This window comes from Humulus lupulus, chromosome 5 (assembly GCF_963169125.1).
Source record: "Humulus lupulus chromosome 5, drHumLupu1.1, whole genome shotgun sequence".
NCBI classification, from domain to species: domain Eukaryota; kingdom Viridiplantae; phylum Streptophyta; class Magnoliopsida; order Rosales; family Cannabaceae; genus Humulus; species Humulus lupulus.
Window position 1 is genome coordinate 233,508,750 of NC_084797.1, and position 27,751 is coordinate 233,536,500.

General features: G+C 34.1%; 4 protein-coding genes across 4 annotated transcripts; 3 read left to right on the forward strand and 1 right to left on the reverse strand.

Moving 5' to 3' along the window:
• The first annotated feature begins 377 nt into the window (after positions 1–377).
• On the forward strand, positions 378–1,576 carry LOC133834062 (uncharacterized). Its single transcript, XM_062263577.1, has 3 exons — positions 378–584; positions 683–767; positions 1,005–1,576. The coding sequence occupies exons 1-3, from the start codon at positions 415–417 to the stop codon at positions 1,128–1,130; spliced, it is 381 nt and encodes a 126-aa protein (XP_062119561.1). The 5' UTR covers positions 378–414; the 3' UTR covers positions 1,131–1,576.
• A 6,986-nt stretch (positions 1,577–8,562) lies between these two features.
• Positions 8,563–9,027, reverse strand: LOC133780078 (uncharacterized). Its single transcript, XM_062219957.1, has one exon. It carries the CDS (start codon positions 9,025–9,027, stop codon positions 8,563–8,565), a length of 465 nt encoding a protein of 154 aa, XP_062075941.1.
• A 7,848-nt stretch (positions 9,028–16,875) lies between these two features.
• LOC133780079 (protein FAR1-RELATED SEQUENCE 5-like) lies at positions 16,876–21,002 on the forward strand. Its single transcript, XM_062219958.1, has 2 exons — positions 16,876–17,003; positions 18,551–21,002. The coding sequence occupies exons 1-2, from the start codon at positions 16,876–16,878 to the stop codon at positions 21,000–21,002; spliced, it is 2,580 nt and encodes an 859-aa protein (XP_062075942.1).
• Positions 21,003–25,263: 4,261 nt separating this feature from the next.
• LOC133780081 (protein MAINTENANCE OF MERISTEMS-like) lies at positions 25,264–27,003 on the forward strand. Its single transcript, XM_062219959.1, has 3 exons — positions 25,264–25,695; positions 26,530–26,601; positions 26,932–27,003. Exons 1-3 carry the CDS (start codon positions 25,264–25,266, stop codon positions 27,001–27,003), a joined length of 576 nt encoding a protein of 191 aa, XP_062075943.1.
• Positions 27,004–27,751: the final 748 nt, after the last annotated feature.

The following is a 27,751-nucleotide window of genomic DNA, read 5'->3' on the forward strand; positions in this document are numbered from 1 at the left end:
TTCTACCAATTTATGTAAGAAAAATGAAAAGGTTATACATAAGACGGAGGGTAGTTGTGGGGGAATGAAGAGGGGAAAATTTGACGATAAAGTTTTTAAGATGTCATCCCAATTTGGAGAAACTCTACTACAGCGTGAGATGTCGATGAAAGTAAGTAATTTGAATTTGAATGTTCTTATATTTCTGTTGTATATACAAAAGCATTATTTTGAAGACATATTTATATTTGATTGTGGATAATGCAGAAGGCTAGAGTAGGTACGATAAAGCCGATGACATTATTTACAGACGTTAAGGGAACAAGCCATCGTCGGGCAGCTGCATTAGGTGGTAGTTTCCATATTGGAAAGGTAACGATGATATTAATTTTTTTTTTTAATTGTTCAATATTATTGTCTTTAGTACCGAATATTATGTATATGCAGGGTGAGAGTAGTTCTCAGTCATTGCCACTTAGCTCTGCACTATTAAAGGGTGATGTTCAGATGAAAATGATTGGTCCGTTTAATGCAAGTGCCCCGATACTTGACGATCCTGATATTGCGTCACTGGTTGAATTTATTTTTGACCCAGTTGTACCTGAGTAAGTTCGTTTGAGTCAAATTTATATAATTATGGAGAATAAATGACAGTTTATATATCTAAATTATTGTAAGTAGCAAATAATTTGATTGTATGCAGTGAAATATTGGTGGAGACGGATTTTAATTTCCTCAATAGAGATTTGATTAGAAGCTTGGGTCCGGGTAAGAAGGTGATGGGTGAGGTGAGGTTTAACACTTAACCTTTTTAATTTGTTGAAATATTATAATAAACTAATTTTGCATCTGTTTGTATAAAGTCGGGTTCATCATAAAATTGAATATGCATTTAGTAGTAGAGAATTAGATTTGAGAAACAGTTGGAGCACATGAATGTTTAATTCAAGTATGTTATGTTTTTTGGTTTAATAATTTATTTTGATATTATTTTACTTATGTAAGTGTTGAATGTTGTTTGCGAGGTGAACACACGTGCAGCTCTGCTAGTGTCAGCAGAAGACGGAAGAGCTTGGTATTTGAATACAAGATTGACAGTAGGTTGGTCTATTCATTGGTTAGTTTGGTTGTTTGGGCCCGATAAATACTAAATTCGACTATATCACAACACAGGTAGCTGGAATTAGCATTAATAGTTTATTCCCAGACAATGGTCGTGATGATTCTGCGCGGAAGTTTTACTTTGGTGATTTGAAGAAATGTCAGCATGTATGTTCCCCTTACAAACTTTGTACTGTTCTCTTGTGCACTAATATTAAATATTAGTAATGTTATGTTTCTGAGTTGCAGATTTTTATTCCAATCCACAATGACAAAATAGAACACTGGTTGCTTTTTATAGTACACATCGGTGATGGTATTGTAGAAATATGTGACTCGATGTTGGACAAACATGGGTCGTCAACTGGAAGTGGTCTTGTGAAAATGGTGATAAGTGTAACTTAGATTTTGGTGTGGGATTAAGTTAATAGTTGCAAAATAAGAATGGTATTTTAATGAAATGTTTTATTGTTAAATTTGGAAGAGAACTAGTTAAGGTGGGAGTGTAATATATTCATGAATTTAGAAGTTGATGATTTTGTTAATTGATCTTCAGATGGAGAAACTTGATTACTTACTTGCTGACCAAATAGCCGACAAAATGGGGCCTTCTTTTTCATTCACCCGTTTTCAGCTTCAGACAAATGTTGGAGTTCTTCAACAATCAAATGGATATGACTGTGGCATCCACGTCATTAACCGGATTGAGGGTCGTCACGAGGTCTATTTCAAACACTCCGTTGTAAGTGTCTTTTATATATGTCGAAGAGGGGTATGTTAAATAACTTTTTAATCTTGTTTGTCCTTAATTACAAAAGTTTTCTTAATATGGATGTACTGAGTTATAATATGTATTGAATGATTTTCATTTTAGTTTAATTCTGCGAATGAGAGGATTCACATTGCTCTTGGGCTGGTTACTTCTACGCACAACAAAATTTGGGGCAAAGTTCAGCTTGGTTTCGATGTGTGGAAGAAGACGAAGAACCCGGGAATGAGGGGGGGGCGGGGGGGGATTAAATAGGAAGTTATTTTAAGTGTATTTACAGGGGAGTGTTTGACAGTTGTTATTTTTTGGGACCGCCTTTATAGGATGGAATTGGTTGCACAAGTACTTCATCTTTTGGGACCGATACCGGGCCATTTTGCTCTTTCTCTACTTCAAATTTTTACAAGTCAGTTGAATATTTCTTTCTAACACATAACACAATATATGGATGGTGGACTGTCATGTGAAGATATTTTTTAGTTGTACAGACTAACATTTGTAGAGATTTTAACTTGTGTGCATGTTGTCCCTGACAAATTCGTAATGTTAGTTGTCCAACTTGAATGGAGAACATAGAAAATGACCTCATTTTGGTTCCTATGTGAAATATCACAGCTGTCATATTAAATCTTTTTTTGAAAGGGAATAAGCAAAAAATGAAAATGTTGCAAGGTTTTTGTGTTACGCAAGTATATGTAATCGCAATTCGTAATAAAACCGGTAAATTCGGGTATCATCCACACAGACTGATTTATCAATTACCAAAAAATTAATTTATAATTTCTATTTGGTTAATGGAATGTTTGATTTGTAAAATGGAAAATTTTCTGCATGAACAAAATAATTACAAGTGAAACTCAGAACCATAAATTGAAAACACTAACAGAAACACTTCAAGAAATTAATTTAATAGAAAAATAAATTAGGGAATTCAATCTCATCCACTATCCACTCTAATATTCATCGATGCTTGTTCTATTCTTTATTCTTATTAAGATGGCAAGTTAACAAAATCTATTTATATTCAAGTTACGAAATATAAAACTCAACCTTACGAATCATTTTCTATATTTCTATGAGAAATTCAGCATTAGGAGGCAATAAGAACAATAACTGAAGAACCACATAAATAATCATATATGGAAAGTTGAATGATCAATTTTATGTCCAGTTAATTATAGCATATCCAAATCTCACTTTGTAAGTTTTGATTAAAAATCGTGTAGGTTATGAAATTTGATGGCCAATCAATTCTCAAACAAGAAACATAAACTGAGAAGATTTGAATGGAGGAATAAATAAAATAAAACTTTGCTTTAATTCGTAAAATAGTTTCCAGTGATTCAATTAAAATCCCTAATAGAGAATGTAGTTGTTCATCATTAAGAAATCCATAAACAAAAAATTAATCATAAAGTAAATATAATCCCACTCCAAAATATTCATATTGATAACAATTCTTCTCTCAAAATATGATCCCACTCCTCTTCTCTCAGTCCAGGTCTGCAAAAGTGCCTCCTTTTCTCTCAGTCTAGGCCGCAAAATCCTTTTACTGCAGGCGCAGATAGTAGCCTGAAACACCGTTTTCCCCCAGCTTTTGTTCTTTTGTCATTATTTCCATCATGCTTCCACACCTAAGTCACCTAATCCCTTGGACACCTGAAACACATAAAAACAAGCGTAAAATAGAACAAAACAAAACTAAACCCCTAACACTTAACCTGAAAACTGTTGCGAAAATGAAGCTACGCAAGTATACGTAATCGCAATTTGTAATAAATCTCGATAAGAACGAGTATCGTCCCACGAAGATTGATTTATCAATTACCAAATAATTAATTTTTAGTTTCTATTTGACTAATAAAAATAGGATTTGTGAAGTTTGAAAACAAAAAGACAGAAATATATAAAAATTGCAGAAATTAAATAATAACAAGAACACAATGATTAAATTCACTGTAAAACAATTAGGAATCCTAATCTTCTCTACTATCCACTCTATTATTCTTTAATTTAATTATTACTGAAATTCTTCTCACTGAAATGATAGGCATACAAAAGGGTTAACTATTCGAATTAAGAAAGAGAAAACTGGACCTAATGTGAATTCCCTATATTTCTATGGTCAATTCAAACAATAGGAAGCAATGTATACAGCCATAAATCACATAAACCAATTTGATACTCTCGTTCTAAATTGAAATATATGTCTATTCAATTTTAGCATATTCAAATCTCACTTTTCAGATTTTGATTCAAATTCATAATTCATATGTAAGAGGTGATCAATCAATTACATAAACAATAAACACAAACGAAATAGATTTCAGATGGAGAAGAAATAAATAAATGCATTAAATCATAATAGAGTTTCAAGAGAGTCAATTAGAAAACCTAAACAGAAATTTAGTTCATGTTTATCATTAAGAAATCCATAAACATGAAATTAACATAAACTAAAATTAAAAAGAAAATAAAAAAAAAAGTAGATGATCAATCCACAGCCTCTTTAGCCTCCTCTCTCAGTCCAGATATCCAAGAGTAAATCTGCATTTTTCTCCTTTTCAGACACATCCTGCGGTCGCAGGACACTATTCCTACGGTCGCAGAAATGCTCTATAAATGCAAAACTCCTCTGAAGCTGCGGTCGCAAGACACACTTCCTGCGGTCGCAGGAAGTACTCTGAAACACATTTTCCACCACTTTTTGTCATTTTTTCGATTTTTCCACCATGTTTCCACACCTAAGTCCTTCGACACCTGAAAACATACAAAAACAAACGTAAAATAGAACAAAACAAATCAAAACACCTAATACTTTACCTGAAAAACACATAGATAAATGAGTCTAAAACTCATTTATCAAACTTCCCCAAACTTAACATTTGCTCGCCATCGAGCAAAGAAAACAAAACTTAAGAAAAACTAAACAAAAAACAAAAACACTAAGCAAATGAATCAAGATACCCACAATTTTTAAAGCCTCAAAATTAATGAATGACAAGCATATATAATTTTCGAACAATAACTGACAAGTAATCCAGATTTTCAATCCAACCACTTCTTCAACTTACCTTAACCCATTGGTCTGTTTGTCTATTCAATCATGAACTGTAAATAAATCATATTTAAAATAATTTACACATGCTGAACTCTCACCATCAATCCATCAAATCCCAAATTTCCATATGCTTGCTAACTTATTATTCTCCACTAATAAAAATCAATGCATGTTCAAGAATCAAGAGGTCTTTTAAAGCTTGTATTGAGAGGCTTAGCATCCGGTAGATAAAATAGTCATTTAGGCTCATATATACCATAAGCATATAATCCAAACAAACCACACCGGATATCCACTTTGTAATCCAAACAATCCCAAATTTCCCTTTATTTTTCAAGATTGAGAAGAATTCACACTAATTGTATCTTTTTTTTTTTTTTGTCTCATTTTTTTTTTCAACTACACTTCCCCAAACTTATGTCTTTCAATGTGAAACATAAGAAGTGTAATTTATTTTCAATGTTTTTTTTTCTAAATTTTCCTGTCAATCTTTTATTTTTCTATTGTCGCAACCAAATCAAACAATAACACCCATTACAATTCAATCCCCATTTATATGTTTATATGCTCATGGTATAGATCAAGGGAATGAAAAAAAATAATTAAGTGTTCAATTAGGCTCAAAATAAGTGGTTCACAATAAAAAGTTATACTTTTAGGCTCGAAAAGGGTAACTAAGGATAAATTAATCAAGGATGGCTTGAAAGGCTCAAACGTTCCAAAAAAATCGCCTAAATCATTTTCCTAAACAAGCATTGTCTATGATTTCGCCTCAAATAGTAAGCAAGCAAGTTCTAGAATTTGTTCATACATTCTTTCCACATTCAAAATTCAACAAGTGTAAATTTATTTAAATGCAAGAATTTACCAATCATGATAAAATATTCAGTGATTCAATGAATTAAAGTAATCCAAAGAAGTGGTCAAACCAAGCACACGGATTGTTTTTACAATCAAGCATATTTTTCTCGAATTATATTACAAGTCATTCACTTATTCTCATCGGCTAATCATTGTTATCTTGATTCGATAGACTCTCTAGACACCCTAACACACAACACAATTAACAATTTAACAAAACACAAAACATCAAACGAAACAGTTACTTGACTCAACTAACTAAATCCCCCTTCCCCAAACTTATCAAAAACATTGTCCCCAATGTTTAAATAAAAGCTAAGGAAAGGAAACTTACCTGACTCGACTAAGGTTGAAGGACCGGCCTCATCATCCCCCTCAGGTGGAGGATATGTGAAATTAGGTGGTGGTGGAAATGGTGGAAATCCACTCGTGTCTTTGCCAAACTGAGTGGCGAAAGCTTGGTTGTAGGCATATTGGTTATGTGCCACACCGACACTCCACAAGTGGTGCTGCTGAAACTGTGACACTAAAGTGTCCAACCTTTGGTTGGCATTCTGAGGTCTTGGTGGTGGACGAGCAGCCTGCCTTGAAGTACCTGCACTAGGATCAGCTGAAAAAGTTTTTGACCTTGTTAATCTTAACCAGATCATAAACTAGAGGGGGCAATTTCTCCTCTAAGTCATTAATGGGGACCCCTGCTTGCAAACACAAAATAGTGATGAGGTTAGGAAAATAAAGCCCTACATAACCAGTGACACAACACTCATTTAAATTAGAAGTAATAATGTTGCCAACATCTATGGATTTCTTGTGTAAAACAGCATACAGCAATACGGCTTTACTAGGTGTGACAATGGTAAAGGATTCGTTGGGTGTCAGATTTGAACAAATAAAATACAACCACACTCTTTTCTCCCTAGTCAATAAGTTGAAGGGAAACCCCACTCGATGAGTGCCATTGAAGGTCCATTCAGTTCCTGGCGGGGTTAAGGCTTGCAAGATAGTGTCCCAAGTACTCTCCTCACAAAGTTGATCCTGTAAGTCCATATATTCATCATGTTCTAAGGTAGGCAATTTGAAAAATTTATTGATATCACTTTTGTGAAATTTCACAATTTTGCCCCTAACAGTTGCTTCCCAGGTATAATCATGATGAAAAGCATTAACATAAAATTCTCTAACAACAGGGATAATAGCAGCAATTGGAGGTGCACAGAAAACCTCCCACTTATGGGCTCTAATCACTGATGTATACTCCTCAGGGACAATAAACTCATCTTTCCAATTGGTAGCAAACCCTCTCTCTCGAATGAGGCTATGCTCCTTATCTTGAATGTACCTAGAATTGGCTGTTGGGTTGAAAAACCTAGGCACATCCTCAAAATTTAGGTCTTTCTCATTCTCTATGGGTGGGGGAGGTGGTTGACGTTTCTTAGCTTTTCCTGTGTTAGTACGTTTTCTACCGGTAGACATTATGACTCAAGAACCAGGACTACTCAAAAGAATGCACACTCCACCAACAATTTATTCAAGGGCACCAATTGCAAAAGTGATATCAATGTTTAATTTATAAAATTCCCCACTCAAAACAAGCACAAACAATGATCAATTCCTTCAAATGTCAAAAGCCCCAAATTTACCCCTTATAATAAGAAAATGACAAAATTCTCCAAATAAAATGAAAACCCAATGAAATTGAACATAAAAATAAGCAACTATAGTTCTCAATTTCACCAATGTCAATTCAATTTCATAAAATCACAAAGAAAAATTCAGACCCAAAATTAGGTCAAAATTTCCCAATTGCAAAATCAAAGATTCTCAATCCACATGCAAATCCACTCACATGCAAAATTATTTCAATAATATCTTAAAAATCCAGAAATAAGATATATTTATCAAACACTACACAGAATTTCGGATTGAAGAGATTAGCATGAAAATTTTTCTTAAGAACACAATGTAGAAATTAAAAGGAGAAAGAGGAAGGGGACTTACAATGGTAGATGATAATGGAGAGAGAGTGAAAATGAGTAGAAGAGAGTGATACTTACAAAACCTTGGAGTTGGCCTAAGATTGCCTCTTGAAAAAAAAAATTGAAAGAAGGAAAGAAGGAGAGAAGGAGAATGAGACAATGAAGATGAAAAGATAGAAAACAAATCTGATACTATTATTATTATTAATTTTTTTTTTTTTTTTTTTAAAGAAATACTGGTTCCTGCGGCCGCAGGACCCCATTCCTGCGGTCGCAGGATTACGTCCATTTTGCCCAACTCTCTGATCCTACGGCCGCAGAAGATGATTCCTGCGGTCGCAGGATTGCTCTAGAAACCACAATTTCCTCTTTTATTTTTTTTAAAGAAATACTGGATCCTGCGGCCGCAGGACCCCATTCATGCGGTCGCAGAATATGACTCATTTGGCGTGCAGCTCTGGACCTGCGCCCGCAACATGCAAATTATGCGGTCGCAGGATTACGTCCATTTTTCCCAACTCTCTGATCCTGCGGCCGCAGAAGATGATTCCTGCGGCCGCAGGATTGCTCTAGAAACCACAATTTCCTCTTTTATTTTTTTTTCTTTATTTTTGTTCTCTCTTTTTTTTTTCACGTATTTCACGATGACAAAACCATAATATTTACAATAAAATAAAATAAACCAAAAACTAATAAATAAAACACAAATTGTCTCAACGAAAATTTCGTAAAAACTAAAAAAAACTTAAATGAACTTGGGATGCCTCCCAATGGCGCTGTCATCAATGTCATTTAGCCGGACGCTGACCTCCTCTTCAGAGAGGCTTCAACAAAATAATTGACTTGGCTTGATCAATAGGACCACCCAAATATGGCTTCACACGTTGACCGTTCACCTTGAATGTTTCATTATTTCGATTTTTTAACTCCAACGATCCATACAGAAACACTGTTACTACTGTGTACGGACCCGACCATCTCGATTTCAATTTTCCTGGAAAAAGTTTCAACCGTGAATTGAACAATAATACCTGCTGACCGGGTTGAAATTCTTTTCGGGACAAGTTCTTATCATGCCATCTCTTGGTGCGTTCCTTGTAAATCTTAGCATTCTCATAGGCTTCATTCCTAAACTCTTCAAGTTCATTCAATTGCATTAGCCTATTTTTCCCAGCTGCATTCCAATCCATATTCAACCTTCGCATTGCCCAGTATGCTCGATGTTCTAATTCCACCGGTAAATGGCAAGTCTTACCAAAAACCAACCGATAAGGAGACATGCCAATGGGAGTCTTAAATGTCGTTCAACTTATTCTGTTTTACTCACGTGTGTTCCAACTATTATTTTTGCATCAATTACTCAAATTAGTTTATAACAACAAATAGGATCCCAATAATCATAGGAGAAGATCATTATCAATACCAACTTCTCCATATTATCCTACATTCACTTAATCATTAGTTACCAACATTTTTTTGACAGAATCAAAGTTCATTATATTAAAGGGTATACTGTTTACATGGATGAAGAACAGAAGCATCAAAAACATCATAGTTCCACTTACAAGACCATAACTTCTTACCATCAGTTTATTTTTTTACATTTATACGGCACCTAATTGGGACTGCACTATTACCATCCAACCTACTACCATCCAGTAATATGATGTTAGTTTTGGAGTTTTGTTAAATTACTGCCTTGGAACAAGTCGATCCCCAGTACGTGGAACGTTTCCCTGTCGAATATTTTTAACGCCCCCCATGTCATGCATTATATCCGGGAAGGATGACTCGGCTACCTTCCCCTAGTCGGATATGGCATCATTGTAGTCCATTGAGGCTTGAACGGTATGAATATTTAAGTGGGAGGACCTCTCCTGCAACTTCTTCTCCAAAGCATCAATCTTTGTCCTCAAACTGAGGTTGATTTTTTCCAGGTTACGGCGGATAGTCCTCTCCAATGACAGTTGGAAATCCTTTTCATGGAGCTGCTGCATTAGGTCCTTCACACTTTCCACAGGATCATCCGGAGCAATTTTAAAGTCCATTTGTCCGAACTCCTCTGGATCCGGCGAGCCCCGATGCAGTCTTCGTTCCTCTGGGAACACCTCCCTGTTGCATGAATCGATGGAGGAGTCCGACTCCATACAGTGTGATGAGGAGAAGTTAAACAACAAGTGGGAAATGTGCATTCGGGGATACTGCTTCCACCTTCATCTGTGTGTTTTCTTCAGTGGTTTATTAGAAGATAATGTAGGTAGTGATAGTTAATTGGAAGTATAGTATATTAGTAGCACTGATGGGATGGTGTATGGATTTTATTTTTTACACGTGTTTCAACTACACATGGGCCTGAATAACAAATATAAAATAACTTACTAATATGTACACCCATGTACTGAAAACTCTCGTACTGTTAATGAACAGTGCATGAGAGCAGTTACACATGTTTCTATATCCATCCTTATATCTTTAGTAATCTTTAATATATGATTAATTATAAAGTGAGACAAAGATTTTTGGTTAGGTTAGTATGTAAGAGCACTCTGATCCGGTGCTCTACTTCATCCTTTAAAATACCTCCACAAGATACACATTTTTCTATTTTACCTATGAATTTTACATTGTACCATACATCAGATTTTTTATTTTTTATTTTCTATATATCATTTAAATATTAAATTTTCAAACATTTTTTATTCATTTCAAACATTTTTTATAACTATTAATAACATCCTTATATATTTTAATGTTATAATATTGGGTTGAAGGATGAATAGTGTGCATTCGATATAGTTTTGTACTGTAGCTTTATCTAAAAATATTTTTAAATTACATCATCCAATGGATACCCATTTTTCTTGATTTTAACTATTTTTTACAGATTTTGGTAATATACCTCACCGGATGGGAGTACTCTAATATTTTAGTTTGGAAATTTAATTGTTTATTGTGGCTAATATTCCAATAATTACAGTTAATTATAGCACCTGTATGATGTCTCGCATGATACGGAGACAGGACTTGTGCCATTCCATCATCAAAGCTGTGTATTTGTATATGTTTCAATCGTGTAGCTAAGGAAGTGCTTAAGAAATATAAAGGGTATCTGACATTTCCCCGACTATTGACAGCCTATATATATACAGGGTATCGAACCTCATGTAGGTTTTGGAAAAAATCTAACAAATTATATCATCTAAAATAAAGTTCAAAAATCTTGTTGTCCATATACTTTTATTCATTATTTTGGGAATTTTGAATATTACAAACATTTACATTGTACAAACATTTTATACCTCTTATCCATAGATAAGAAAACATCTACAACTATTAATTTGCATTCTCATATGATAATACATGGAGGTAATGCTTAATAGAAATACTTTTACAAAAATAAAATAAAATACTACATATAAAGATTACCTTATTTGATACTAAAGGTTGCATATTAAACATATTATTGAAATTACAAGACTGATGAGATGCGGATACTCCGCGGCCTTCATAAAGATAATCAATTTCAGCACCAACACAACCTATACCACCACCTACTAATTCTTATAGGCTTGTCGGGTAGGTGAATTTTTGTGCTGATTGGAAAGCGGTGTGGCCGAGGCCACCTTATATAAGTTTATTTGTTTAGATGCTAAACAAATGTGGGAAAGTAAATCTACTTGAATAACCTTCATAATTGTTAGTGACCCCTATAGGTCGATTGGTTTGCCTGTATAAAGCAGACGTTAGGATTGAAATAGAAATGTGTAACATAGTTGGAAATCTTACTTTACCAATTTGAAAATGGTTAAGCCGGAAACATTTTGTGCATTGAAATTCTTCAGGCGTCCACGTCTCCTTCATCTCTTACTTAGAAGATTCTTACATATTGAAATGATGTGTGTAGATGGGGTATAAGATACACTCCAACTTTTCTCTAATTTTCATGGGGACATTGAACATATTGCAGTGGGATAATATTGGAGAAAATTTTAGTTATTTATAGAATAAATAAGAGTAAGTGGGATGGTGGATGAACAGTCTTCTCTGTGGGTCCCAGTGAGTTGTATGGTATATGGTGAAGGAAAACTCTATTATTACAATGAGATTTGAATGGTCAAATAAAGGCTAATACAATAATAAAAAAAACTGAACCTTTTATTGTGTGGGTGACCGCATTCTCTATTATGATCGTGTAATACAATAATAGAAGAAACTGAACCTTTTATTATGTGAGTGAAGGAAAACTCTGTTATTATGGTGGGATTTGAATGGTCAAATAAAGGCTAATACAATAATAAAATAAACTGAACACATTATTCTATGCATCTAGACTGTCCAATGTCCAAAACATTGAATAAAGTCTTCTCGGTACCCGTGCACTGCCGAAAGCTACTCAGCAGAGAGGTTGCAGGAATCGAAGCTGGGAAAGCGGGCTGGACTTGGAGAAACTAGTGGACAAAACATGTAATCAGTAAACTTAAATTATTAGTATGCCCAATTTTTAACATATAAGAAATCACAAGTGAGCAGTCCACAACAGACAAATAATACAGAAACTAATCTTTATTAGAAGTGACCACACGGTTTTATTTTACTCTTTTATTGGATGTGACCACTAAGATAAATATGGGGTAAAATGTAAATAACATGAATTTGTTTTACTCGTAATTAATGTCTTGTTTTTATATAATACTACGTCCACTTGTTATCAAACTGGTGAGGAGATAATTTTTTGGTAGTGCATGCAAAGTCAACTTTTGCGGCTCACTAGCCATGTGGCAATTCGGCCATACTTGGATCTCTACAAATTTACCTACATATTCAAAGTGTGTATGTGTTAAAGTTAATAAAGCTAGCTACCCTCTTTTTTTTTTTTTTATATACCAAAATTTTTTATATATATTAGATCACATGTGAGTCTGACACGCTTTTTTTCTTTCTATTAAATTATAATATTTTTTCTAAAGTCTCAGCACATATAATAGCCTAAAAACTAATGTAGTTGGTTCAAGAAATCTGATCACAATATTTGACTCAACCCACTGCTCAAGACTACCGTGTGTGCTCTATTCAAAAGACACGTGGAAATTATACTGTGGTTAAAAAAAGTGAATATCTTATATATTTTAATTTGTCAAATATAATAAATTAAACTTTTGTTAAATAATAAATTAAAAATTACTATTTTTGTTTTATGTGATTATTTATTTGATAAAATCTACCAAAATTAATCTATTACTTGATTTGCTCAACAACAAAAAAAATTCAATAAGTTCTACGTTTTTTTAGTTAATTTTAATCCAATATTTAAAAAAAAAAATCTTATATGGAACTTTTTACTCAAAAATATTTGTAGTTGTTATTTTAATTTTAGTTTCAAAAAATAAAATATAATAAATTAATTAAATTATATTAGTCATAATAAAACATAAGTAAAATATACAAAATGTGTAAATAACAGGAATTGTTTGTTTTACCGGTTTTTTATTTATTTTTCCATTAACTTTAACATAATATTTTTATATTTAATATAATATTTTTATAATTAATGATAGATTGTAAACATAACTTAAACTTAAATAAAATTAAATTAATTAATAATTAAACAAATTAAAATATAATATTTTTGAGATATTTTACAATGATAATCATTTAAATAAAATATAATTAAACTTAAACTTAATATTATATTAAACATATAATATATAATCTTTTGTTGTCACTGCCAAAATAAAAAACTAGAACAAACATAAACTTAAACAAAAAATAATAATTAAAATATGATATTTTTAAGATATTTTATGGTAATTTAAATAATTAATTCATATTTATTTAAAAATAATAAAGACATACATAATATATTTTTTATCTTATAAATTTGTGTGATAGTTTATTTTTTATCAAGTGATTGAAGCTATTTTTCTTCATCAAATTCACAAAAGGACATTGTAAGACACATTAGAAAATAAAAATAGTTGATGCATATATACTACTATCTACACTATGACTTTTTCTATCCTTATTTTATTTCTATTATTAATTTCTTTTTAAATATTATTGTATTTTATATATATGTCATATAGCTATGTAAATATATATCTATGTCAACGTTGTGTTTAGATATTGTTGACCCTGATTTTGGCCAACTGGCACGAAGTCAAATTTGCTTAGTGTGGACAAACACGTTGGAAAGAATGTGATGACGAAATAATAAATAACACAAGGATTTATAGTGATTCGGCCCCAGAATATGGTAATAACCTACGTCCACTTGAATTGTTATTGATATAGGATTCAAAGGAGTGATCAAAGAACTAGGGTTCAATAAGTTTCACTAATCTCTGAAGAAAAAGATAATATATCAAATAGAATTACTCTAGTCTCAAATAATTTGAAGGCCAAAAAGTCCATTCCTTGAGCTATCTTTCTCTATTTATAGGCTTAAGGGGCATTACATTAATATGTTACAGATATTCTTTCCTAAATAATCGGATACTCAGGAAATCATGAGAGTCAATTTCGGGATTGACTAAGATCTTTATAAAAGTATCATGAGGCACGCGGAACCTGTGACCATACTGGTCGCAGGTAAGGTTCGACTGCCTTTTGCTTGTAATATGTATTATTAATTAAAAATATATATATGTAATGCCCCAACTCCAGCGACCGTTACGGTGTGCCTTGTAAACAGTGCTAAACTCGCTAATCGAGTCATTTGGCCAAAATCATGTAACTAAGCATGATTAGCGGTTTAGGGCTTAAATATTTTGGATAAGATGTAACGTTTCACTAGAACGTTTAATATATATACATTGGGATCCCGAAAATATAAATTTCAGAGTTTATTACAAAAAATTATTTACAACAGGCCGTTCTACGCGGCAAAACAGGGTTTAACCCTAATTCCACTTTAAACCTCGGCCGTGGCGGACGACCAGCTGCATATGTACACGTCATCACCTAAGCTCTCCAACTCAAGGATGGTCCAGAATTCTTTTACCTATACCTGCACCACATAGCACTCGTGAGCCGAAGCCCAGCAAGAAAACACAATATAACATGATATAATATCAACATTGATTGTATTAATTATTCATGAACAACTGTCCAAACAAATAGGTGACTAACACAAGAGTCACGAATGTGGGGACAGCACCCTTTAGCCATGTGACGATAGGGTCACCAGGGCTTAACCGGTAGGTTGTCCTTTCATAGGTTCGATCAGGATAGGTGCATGGTGAATGGTCACCAACATAACCTTCCTCATGACCATAGAGTCATAACCTGGGGACAACACCCTTTAGCCATGTGATGATAGGATCACCAGGCTAAGAAAATAAGTGAGCATCTCACTAGCTTTAGCAGGATAGGTGCATGGTGATTGGTCACCAACATAACCTTCCTCCCGACTCTAGAGTCGTAACTATGGACAGCGTCCCCTAGCCATGTGACAAACAGTCACCGGGGCCATATGCCCTGGCTATGAACATCTGGTCTTAGACCAGGCAAGCGCTTATAAGTTCTTCGACCTTAGGGTCGGTCCAGCATTAATGCCATGGAGCCATTCAATGCATGATCATCGACTTTAGGGTCGGTCCCTGACTAGTCAGTGCCATAAACAGGTAAGCCATGCCACCAAACATAAATCATATGTTCAATATCCATAACAAGGTATTCAGCATGCTTGCTAAACAAGTACTAGTACATTTAGGATCATGCATAAACACAGAGGCTTAAGCTCTGAATGACATCATACTCAGTATACAAAGCATGTCCTAATCACATATTTCTCCTGCATCATATGCATAATATTCAACAATCCAACATGCACCAATAACCGCCATGCATGTCACGTTCAATAATGCATTTTACATGCATCGAGAATAGCCATGCATGTCATACTCAGTAACCAACCAACATGCATCAATAACAACAAAAGATTATATAATATATGTTTAATATAATATTAAGTTTAAGTTTAATTATATTTTATTTAAATAATTATCATTGTAAAATATCTTTAAAATATTATATTTTAATTTGTTTAATTACTAATTTATTTAATTTTATTTAAGTTTAAGTCATGTTTACAATCTATCATTAATTATAAAAATATTATGTTAAATATAAAAATATTATGTTAAAGTTAATGGAAAAAATAAATAAAAAACCAGTAAAACAAACAATTCCTGTTATTTACACATTTTGTATATTTTACTTATGTTTTATTATGACTAATATAATCTAATTAATTTATTATATTTTATTTTTTGAAACTAAAATTAAAATAATAACTACAAATATTTTTGAGTAAAAAGTGCCATATAAGATTTTTTTTTTAAAATATTGGATTAAAATTAACTAAAAAAACGTAGAACTTATTGAATTTTTTTTGTTGTTGAGCAAATCAAGTAATAGATTAATTTTGGTAGATTTTATCAAATAAATAATCACGTAAAACAAAAATAGTAATTTTTAATTTATTATTTAACAAAAGTTTAATTTATTATATTTGACAAATTAAAATATATAAGATATTCACTTTTTTTAACCACAGTAGAATTTCCACGTGTCTTTTGAATAGAGCACACACGGTAGTCTTGAGCAGTGGGTTGAGTCAAATATTGTGATCAGATTTCTTGAACCAACTACATTAGTTTTTAGGCTATTAGATGTGCTGAGACTTTAGAAAAAATATTATAATTTAATAGAAAGAAAAAAAGCGTGTCAGACTCACATGTGATCTAATATATATAAAAAAAATTCGGTATATACAAAAAAAAAAAAAAAAAGGTAGCTAGCTTTATTAACTTTAACACATACACACTTTGAATATGTAGGTAAATTTGTAGGGATCCAAGGATGGCTGAATTTCCACATGGCTAGTGAGGCGCAAAAATTGACTGTGCATGCAAGGCAGGCTCCCAAAAAATTCAAATGCTATAAAAAGACAAATTCTCACATCTTAAAACGTCTGATATTTATTAAGTTTATTTTTTATTGATTTAAACTAAAAAAATAATAAAAAAATAAAAGAACAAATATTATTTTAATATAGAAAAAATTAAACTTTGCTTTCTTCCACTATATGACTGTGTTTGTCTTCGTTTACAACTTTTGTGTGGCTCATGGTGCTTTGTCCTCCTCTTGGTGAAAGAAGTTCAGTTCCCGTATCATCTTCATCAATTGAGCTCTACATCGACATCAAAGGTGGAAGAAGTGGCGTGAAACCCATTGTAGTGGCGAGACGGAAGAGGTGGTGGTGGTCGTGGCTTTCGGGGTTCATCGGCGATGGCGTGAAAATGGTGGTTGTAGTGGTCATCGTGAGCTAGCATGACAGAGGTGATGGTGGTGGTCTACCGTGAGAGAAGAAAATGAGTAAGCTAGAAATACGGGGTATCACCGTCTCAGGGAGAGGGGATGAATAGGGAATAAAAAATGGGGGTTTATTAAACTTGTTTTAAATTTCTAAAGTTTGACATGGAGGAAGACAACAAAATTTATTTTTTTATATTAAAGTTTGTTACAGTTGTATACCTTTTTAATATTAAATAATATGTAGTTTTAATTTTTTTATTTGGATTCAATTAAAACTAAACTTATTAAATGTCACACTTTTTTAGGTGTGGCACGTTTTAATATTAGCAAGTGTACTGCCATATGGGCTCGCGATAAAATTCTACCGCATTTCTCACCAAAAAATTATCTGCACTCACACTGTTTATTATTGATAACAAATCCCCTTGTGTTATATAAAAACAAAGCATTAATTATGATTGACAATAGCTTACTTTACAATTTCTGACTGACAAAGTTTTTATAATTTTTATTAAAAAAAAAAATTTAAAAGCCCACACAAAATAAATACCACCGGTAACAAAAATAAAAATAAAGGATCACAAACACAATTACACTAGTAATAAAATTTTAATTGATGTGGCGGATTACTATTGGGTAGACATGGTTTAGTATTGGGAAATTAGACAAGTGGTGATGATGTACTAGATCTGAGTTATGTTCACATTAAATGTTCACAGGTTGGTTTAATATAAATGAAAATTATGATATTCTTTTGGATATACCGGTCATGTTTCACAGGTCATAATGACCATAGGAGTAGTTAAAAGAAATTAAATATTTTTATTGTTCATTAATTGTTTTATCCTACACTCTAACCCAAACATTAACAAAGGCACAAGTGATTCGTGTTTGTCTTCCTCATACCAGAAAAAAACCAAACAACTTTAATAATTCAAACAATGTTGCATAGATTCAGGCCAAGTCCTCTGTGAAGCAATCTGGAGTTAATCGGCGAAAAGAGGGCCATTGAAAATCACTCTCAGGAACTCCATCCCAGGTTATATGCCTCCCACCTTATCTATAAAATTACAATGTAGTTAACCTTTACACACACCATATACTCTTCAAGATTGTGTAAAACGTTGATATTCATTGTAACTTTTAACCTCATTACCAATTTTTATGTGGAATTGATTAAACAATTAAATGCATGATTTATCTTTTAAAAATGGAATCCTCTAGAGTTGTTGAACGTTTCACATTAACCAAAGGTAAACATAAAATTTAAAAATTGGTAAAGTTTATACTAAGTTACAATATGTTAGCATATGACTGAAGTTAGTTAAAAAGAAATGATAAATCTTGCTAATTATAAATGTGATACGATTGTTTTATATTGATACCTATGTGAAAGTATACCTCCTGAGATAAACTCATAGTAGGAGTTGATTTATTTATACACTCTTTAACACTGAAATCCTTTATTTTGGTTATATTTAACAGGGCGGGAAGTGAAATAGTTTTTTATAATGGAGAAGAGAATGTGGATGGGGAATTGCAGATCAGTGAAATGGAAGAAATAGAACAACTATATGGAGAAAATAATTTTGAACCACGAACGTTTGCAGGACCGGATTTGGCAGATTATGAGGACCCAACTGTGTTGGATGAGGAAGGAGAGGGAATTTTTTCAAAGTACAGAATCTTTGAAAACCCACTAGAATTGAGTAAGAACACCCTAATAGGCCATGTTTTTGAGACACTGGACCTTGCAGAGGAATTTATATATGCATATGGAAGAGTGATTGGATTTAGCATTCGAAAAGGTCACATGAGGAAGAATAGCGATGGCCAGATTCGCGAGCGAGAGTGGGTGTGCTCTAGGGAAGGGTCTAGGTTAGAGGCAAATTTAAATAGGCAGGATAAAAAAATGGAACCGGAGAAAATTACCAGAGTCCATTGTAAGGTTGCATTCCGGGTTAATCTGATTAAGTGTAGTGGTAAATGGATTTGCAAGGAGTTCTTAACAGAACACTCACATCCGGTCACCATCGATGACCACAAGCAGTTTCTACGGTCCAACAGGTTTATGTCACCTGGTGATCTTCAGCAGGCAAAGTCAATGAAGGATGCATGTGTTAGAACATGCCACATAATGTCGTACATGGCCGAAAAGGTGGGGGGTTATCATAAATTGTCGTTCACGGTGAAAGACCTGTACAATCGTATGTCTGCTGCAACAAATGTGCAGTTTGCAGGATCGGACGCGGGTCGTGTTGTCGGGTATCTAGAGCATAAAGTTGATCACGACCCGAGATTTTATGGAATATTCTCGTACGACAACAAAAGACGACTTTTGAACTTGTTTTGGGCGGATGGGAAGTCAAGATTGGACTATGAGATGTATGGACATGCAATCGCATTTGACTCAACATATAAGACCAATAGTTATGGCAAACCGTTACTTGTATGGGTGGGAGTCAACAACCATTTCAGGACTACCATACTAGGCCTTGCAATTCTCGCAAACGAGTCTGCAAGCATCTACATGTGGGCGACACGAGCCTTTTTAGAATGTATGGATGAGCCTCAACCCAAAACAGTTGTCACCGATGGCGATGAGGCGATTGCAACAGCAATAGAGGCTTTGATCCCAAATGCAACCCACCGCCTTTGTTATTGGCATATGCACAACAAAGCTGTTAAGAAGGTGAAAGACTCAAGTTTCAGCGAAAGCCTAACAAAGCTGGTGTTCAAGTATTATGATGTTGACGAGTTTGAGGAGAAATTCAGTGAAGTTATGATACAGTATGGGTTGCAAGGAAAGAAGTATGGTGCTAAATTGTACAATACAAGACATAAATGGGCAGAGACCTACTTGAGAGGGAACTTTTTCTGTGGCATGTCAACCACCCAACGTAACGAAGGTATTAATGCCGTTCTGAAGAAAAAATTGAACTACAAGTTGAAGCTATATGAATTTGTTAGGGCCCTTGACATGGCCCTTTCATGGGTTAGGCATCGCGAAGCAACCGATGATTATGAGTCACTGCACACATCACCACAATTAGGAGTGACGAACTTACCAGTTATGGAGGAAGAACTTTCAAGGATATATACAAGGAATATGTTTTTTAAGGTTAGACGACAAATGTCAAAGGAAGGCCACTACACTGTACTCACAAAAACCATAATGGAGGGTGCTATAATGATGAAACTACACAAGTTTCGTCGGGGACCAAGCCGAGCAGTCTATGCAACTTTCGCTCATGACTTTTTTGTCTGTGAATGCCAATATTTTCTTACGTTTGGGATACCATGTAGGCATATGTTTGCCGTAATGAAGCACCTAGACATGGGGCACATGCCAAAGTCACTTATTGTGACGCAGTGGACAATTGAAGCTCGGTCAGGAGAGAGTTCAATGTGGAATGATAGTTGTATTCATATTGATAAAACCACCCTCCAAAAGGCTAGGTTTGGACAAATAAGTAATCGAATGAATGAGGTTGCCTTCCTCGCGAGTAGGACCAACTATGCACATCGTATTGCTACACTCGAAATTGATCGAATTTGTGCAACATTGAAAGAAGCTTTAGTGATTGGTGGAGATAGTTGCACGTCCAACCTCCCTATGCATAGGGCGTCCCAGTTCATTGTGCAAGACCCAGAATTCACCAAATCTAAGGGGACTGGGAGAATAGCAGGAACAAGAAATAGTGTCGGTAGGAAATGTAGTTTATGCAAGAAGGCTGGTCACAACAAGTTAACATGCTTCAAAAGACTGAAGGGAAAGGAACAGTGTGTCTATTCCGAAGATTCCGAAAATGAAGAAGATGACGAATATGCAAATCATGAAGAGGGCGGTCATCAATTGACAGAAAACAAAACATTCAATTTTGAAGAAGATGAAGTGGGAGGCAGTCAAGGAAGAGAGTTTGACTTCAAAGCTTAGTGATTGGTGACCATATTGCGTGGTAGATGAAGAACCATATGACTACAGTTCAAATCGGTGGAGTAATAGGATTTCTCAAAGTTAGATTCACTCCGTAATTACAAAATGTTTGGTTGAGTGATATTAGAAATTAATACTGAACACTATGTTATAAATTTGTAGCAAAACTAATGTGCGGAATACTTGGTCAGCATTTCTATCGATAAGGAGGTCTGTCATGGTCTTATAATGATAAAAATACAGTCTCATGCTCTTTAATGGTTGCATGTTATTTATATTTTGCAACTGTACTTATGCTGATATTAAGTAGCCTTAACCTTATAATAGGTAAACATATTTTATTATTTATTTTCTGAACTCTACATGAACGGGCAGTCCATAGCTCTATGATACAAAGACGGGAAATATCAATTTCCGTAGGTTCATATAGCAACGGGCATTGCTCCATTCGAAATGTCATAAAAAAATTCAAAAATTACAAATAAAAAAGATTAAATTTTAACTGAATTTAATACATCAAATTGGCAGAATCTTATCAAAAATTTCTCAAAGTTTATGCTGCAGTATACTGAAAACTAGAAAATACACCAATCATATTTGAAATGAAAAAATAAAAATCAAATTAAAGCCAACACCACAGCCACCTAGCCTTCACCGCTAGCCCATTCATGCCTTGTTCATAAAACACAAATTGCTTCAATGTGTCTACTTCCAAAAGTTGACTTTGCTAAAAAATTAAAGTAGTTCGCAAAAATAAATGTAGTTCAAATATAAGAGTAGGTCATACTTGAACTACCTTTTTTCCCCTTTCACTATGTCCAAACTTTTAAAAGTGGCCTAAGTATAATAAAGTCAGACATAACCATGGTTAGTGCACTAATTCATCTCAAGCCTTTATACACTTAATATATAGTTTCTATTCATGACGGTGGAATTATTAACCCGGGCCATATGTAATCTTTTGGCAAGTGCCACCTGGATCTGCTCCACTTATTAAAACACAATCAGCTTTTCTTTTTCTTTTAAAAAAAAATGAAAAATAACTTTCTCTATTCTTATTGATATGTTTATTAAAACAATATTATTGAATAAGCAAAATATATATTTTTTTTTTCTAACAAAACCCATCTTGCTCAGTGCTCACTACATCTATCTTACCAAAGTTCCTCGTTTGAAACTAGAAGCCATTACCATGTATGTCTGGACAAATTACTTGCTCCATAAATCCAAAAGCTTCCAATGGAGACAACCTTGATCGTGTCTTTGTGATATTCAAATTGAGAGAAGATTCAAGAATCAACGAATTGGAGGTCGTGAAGCTCGATTTGGAAGGCATGGAAGGTTGAGATAGTCTTTTTTCTCTTGAGATCCTTGAGGTCCTTTTCCGCACTGCCATTGTTAACCAAGGTTTGGCAACAAATGCTGAGGTGGGGAGCGTGGCTAAGGGGGATTTGGATTTCTTCTTATTGGTTATGAGATGAATTATTTCGAGTCGATCTATCAAGGATTGCTAGTGGAGGCGTCGGGGCTGTTCGAAGAAGACTTCGTCGATGAGAAAAACCTGCTTTCAATACTGCTATAAATATGAACCCTGTTTATATATATGTATGTATGTATATAAATGCATATCACTTCAAGATTCAGAAACTTATTCTTGGCTCACGCATCTCTTCATCTCAAAACTCAAATTAAATCTAGATTCATTCTCTTCATCTCAAACTTGTACTATAGATCTATAGTATTTCTATTTTCGGTCAAGAAAATTTCTTATTCTTTAGAATCTTTGTTTGATTTCTTTATAAAATCTAAATATTGATGTTGTTTGATCTGAATACTCAGTAATGGGTCTGCTCATTTTCTTGGTGAAATGGCTTATAGGCCACTCTGTTACTAGATTATTAAAGATTTAATTAAAGTATATAGAAAGTGAGCGAAAGATTACTAACTTGGGCTGAAAAAAAAATGATGCAAGAATATAACAGTATATCACACCATACTCTCCAACTTGTGTCATGGAAACCTATTTTCATAACAAAGGTGAGTTTTTTCTTCTCTTTATATTACAAACGAGGAATGGTTTTTCTAGAAACCTGTGAGTGGTTTCTTATTTGTAAAACAGAAAAGTTTCAGTATTTAAAAAAGAAAATGAACAGTTTGATGTGTTGTCATATCATAATACAGTAGAGTTGTGTTTATTTTTTTTATTAAATAAATAAATAAAATAAGCCAGCTATCATGCCATGTGACTCGAGTTAAATTTTCATCCTGATATCTAGCATTTTTCTTGGGAAAGACACTAACAGAGTTCTCTCTCACTCAAGTAGATAACACAGTTAAAGCTAAATTATATCAACTGTTCATTCATACAGTAATTAACTTTGATTCCCGTACCCATCACCCTATGTAGCCATATCTCTGTTTCAATACATGGTTTATGTTGTCTAGATCAGTCGCCACCAAGTGGAGTATATGCAGAAAGTAGTAAACCAGCAAAACAGAGATATCGAAGCCCATAAACCCAACCCCGTCGCAGTCGAAGTCGGAGGCCAGAAATAGTTGACAAAAAACATATATTAGAGAAAGAGAATTAGTGAATGAGAAGAAGAGAGGCTCACCAGAAACAAACAATAAAGCTAGATCTGGGATTTGTTGAAAAATAATTAAACCCAGCCACATCCAACCTCACCGTTGTACAACGTCAACTTAATGGTCCGACCTTGTCGCTGCGTGCCCGTCCTCGTCGCTGCTCCCCCAGCCTTGCAGCTCTATCCAGCAAGATGTGCTGAAGTGGGTGGCTCGTAATGAAGAAAAAGAAGAAAAAGACGCATAAGAAAGAAGAGGGAAAGTGCTGCAAATGAACAGGTAACAAAGAAAGGGAAAAAAAAATTATTCATTTTTATTTTTGTTTAGTTCATTGGTTTACATGTTTGAAGTTTAAAAAAAATGTTAATCAATAGAAAATAGGAGCAGGCCCATAACATGGTACCAAAATTATAAAACAGAATAGGCCCATAAAATTTTTAAACAAAATGTGTGTTTGTAAACTAAAGTCTTTCAGCAATTATTGCAGAAGCCCAATCATATGGGCCAAATAAGTTGTCAATGACCTATCATCTCTATCATCAACATCTACACATCGAGACTCTCTTCACAGTCCTCATCAATGCTTGCCATGGTCGACTGGTGAGCTAGTCACATGAATTTAATATCTGAATTTAATACTTTCGAAAAGAATTGACTCCCATTTCAAAAGAGACACGGATTTACCGTCCCTTGTTAAGGTTCACAAGTCTCCATTGGTGTGCACTTCAGCCTATTATTCACACCGGCCTCCTCCTAACCGACCACCGAACCATGTAAGCACTGAATGCATTTGTTAGCATCGTTATGGTTTTATATAATTTGTGTTATAATGTTTCCTTAAGTAAAACGTAATTTTTTTTTATTTATGATCGTGGTTCTAGATTTTCTTAGTGATAACAGTAATTGTTTTAAAATTAATTTTTTGAATCAAAACCCCTGCTTTTTCTTATTAGTTATTACACAACTGAAGAATTTTACAATATAGGTGTTAAACTTATTATTGTACCCCTATTTTATTAATTTTTGATGTCGCATTGTGCAAATACTAAACCAAATGAAGCGCAAACACAGCTTATGCGAAACGGAAGATGAAAAGGACATGAACAAAGTCTGGTATGGAACAAATGAGGAATTCGTAAGTAACTCCTCAACCAACCAAACCAAAATAGATCCCTACATGACAAGAAAAGTCCTCAGCCATGAATTAGCTGGCCAACAAGGGCAACATTGTATTCGGTGGCAAAAAAAATCACCCTCTAAGAATTCTTTGACCACAGTGCGATTGAATGAGGATTCCCACATATCACAAAAGGTAAATATTGCTAATTTCAACTGGGTTTTTGTGATTGAGGGGGCAATTTAATGTTTACAATGGTGTATGGATACAGTGTTGCATATTTAATGTTTTAAAACCACTAACGTTATTCAATCAATCCACTAACATATGTTATAAATCCAGACAAATTTACTGGACATTACAGGCGCAAGGAATTCTCTACTTGTGTTGAAGTGGTATAATATCCTACCCTCGCCAGTTAGAGACCGAATTAGAGTTGCTGGTATGCATGCCCTAGTTGATGGAATCAATCGGTCTGAGATTGACGTTCCACTCATTCAAGCGCTGGCATCAATATGGTGGGATACAACACACACATTCATTTTTGAAGATTTCGGGGAGATGACGTTAACTCCTATAGATTTTAGTGCAATTTCTGGCCTACCGGTGTACGGGAAAGTTCTGAAAATGAACAAGAGGGTGCATAGAAACCCAAATTTGTTGAGGACCTTGGTTGGAGAACCTTTGGCACTCCTCAAAAAAAGCAGAGTGGAAGTTAGTTGGCTGTACTCTGTTTATAAGAACATGCCTTTGAATACTGGAACAGATTGTGATAAACTTGCTAGGGTGTTCATATTAGCACTATTGGGATCAACTCTGTTTGTACGTCGTAACAACATGGTCGACCTATACTACATTCCTTCTTTACAATGTATTGCAGACATACCTAATTTCAATTGGGGTGGTGCTGGGTTGGCTTTCGCATACCAACAAATGGATGACTTGTGCAAACTTAATACACACTGCATAGGAGGACTCTGGAAAACTTGGGAGGTAAATACAAGTTCAATATTAATTTATGAGTAATTTTTAAACTAGATTTGACATGTGTTTTGTATATTGAATTACAACACATAGCCAATTCTTATTTATTTCAACCTGGTAGGTCTGGGGGAGAGAGTATCTCCCATGTCTTGGTGTCACACCCCAATCAATATCGTCAAAAGTCTTCCCGCGTAGTCTAATATGGTGTAATTTCCCACCCCCGACAATGGATCGTTATGTTTTGTTGAAGTACTATAGAGGAAAATTAAGTCGCCTGAGTTTGGAAGAGGTAACGAAGATCTAAATATCTTTATCAGGTTAAATAGGGAAGATGGGGACCGTAAAATACAACTTAATACTGGGAAATAACAAACAAACATACCTAATGCCGATTAGGTTGATTGGTGTCCATGGGGAGAAGATGACATCCGCCCTTACTAAGTAGCCCAAAGTGATGAAGCGAATAAGTGTCGGATACTAGTAGTTGGACCAGACGGTGGAGAGTGGTATTTGGCAGAGCGAGTCACTAGGCAATCAACTCGTGTCAAGTGTCTGTGTATTCCAAAGCTCCCCCCAAAGTCAATGCTCCGCAAGGAGAAGCTAGTCATTATTACGAAGCCGTGGTGTTTGATTGGAAAAAATGCAGAACATTTCCTGGACGAGACAACAGTAAAGAATATGGATATATATAGAAATCAAGTTTTAAGCACAACCAATAAGATGAAGGTAAAACAAAAAATAGTTGTTTGCACAACAAAAAATTGTTTAATTATTACATAGGAGTTGGGTTATTTAACATATCCAAAAAGTGATCCAAATGTTTTGCTACTACTTCTTTCGCAGGAAACAAATCCAACAATCACTAGTAACTTCAAAACTAGTTTGGACAATCCTCTTCCGCAATGTGGTTTGGAGGTACAAGTTTTTCTATTATTTACATTTATATGGTTCAACTTTTTAATGTAACATATATCTCATTATATATACTGCGCGACCTAGACAAAAAGAGAAAGACGAGAACAACTCCTAAACAATATGGAAGGCTTTGGTGAAAGACTAATACACCAAATTACAACTAATGCCCATGCCGTGGAGGAATACAAAGGAATCCTTCAAACTGTCCAAAAGGAAATGGTAGTACATCCCATTCTACAACTCTTTATTTTATGAGTTTTCTGTTCACCATCATCCATCAAAGTCGATAGGCATATTATAAAAAACTGACCACTTTTCTTTTTATGTTAGGAGACAAACTCAAAAGGGGTTGAAGTTGATAACGACGAAGGAGAATCAATGTCGAATAACGTACGCCTTTGACATGTTTCAACACAGAAATTTGCCATCCATTGCTCCCAAAAAAAATCCCATCCGCTTATTAGGCCTTTTCTATTTTACATTGCCAAGTGTACAATTCACTAAAGGAGGCAGAACTAATACTAAAATTTTCGTCAATAATTACTGTAATAACTCACCTAACCCCTTCAAATCTGATTTTTTTTCTTTATTTATTTTTCCCATATACATTCTTCTGAACCTCCTATTCGTTTATGTTCATTTTAAATATATATATGCACTCTGCTCTCTTAATGTGTCAACGTTAAATCCCAATGATAGGACTTATAACTTCATTGATATTGCATAAAAAAAAAAATTAACATATTATACAAAATCTATTATTCTCATTATTTCTGTGTGATAATGGGGATGAATATTCAAATCATAGCCCTAATAAGGCTACAACTAATTGGCCAAATAAACAAAGACAAGGGTTATTAATAAACAAATCAATGTAGTACGTTCGTTGCTTAATAACATAAGACTTGACATGTTTCCCAACAATTTAGCTCATCTTCCGAGGTGTTATTTGTATAAATCATCATTTATTTTTGGTGGGCACTCTCATATCACCAATTTATGTAACCAAGCCACCATATTTGCATTACACCTTTTCTGTTTTTTTTTATAAATGACTTACTTATTTTATTGAGGTTAGTTATATGAAAACGTACAACCAATTATAATCCTGTTTTAAAGTACGCTAATTGACTAAGCACCAGGATGTTAA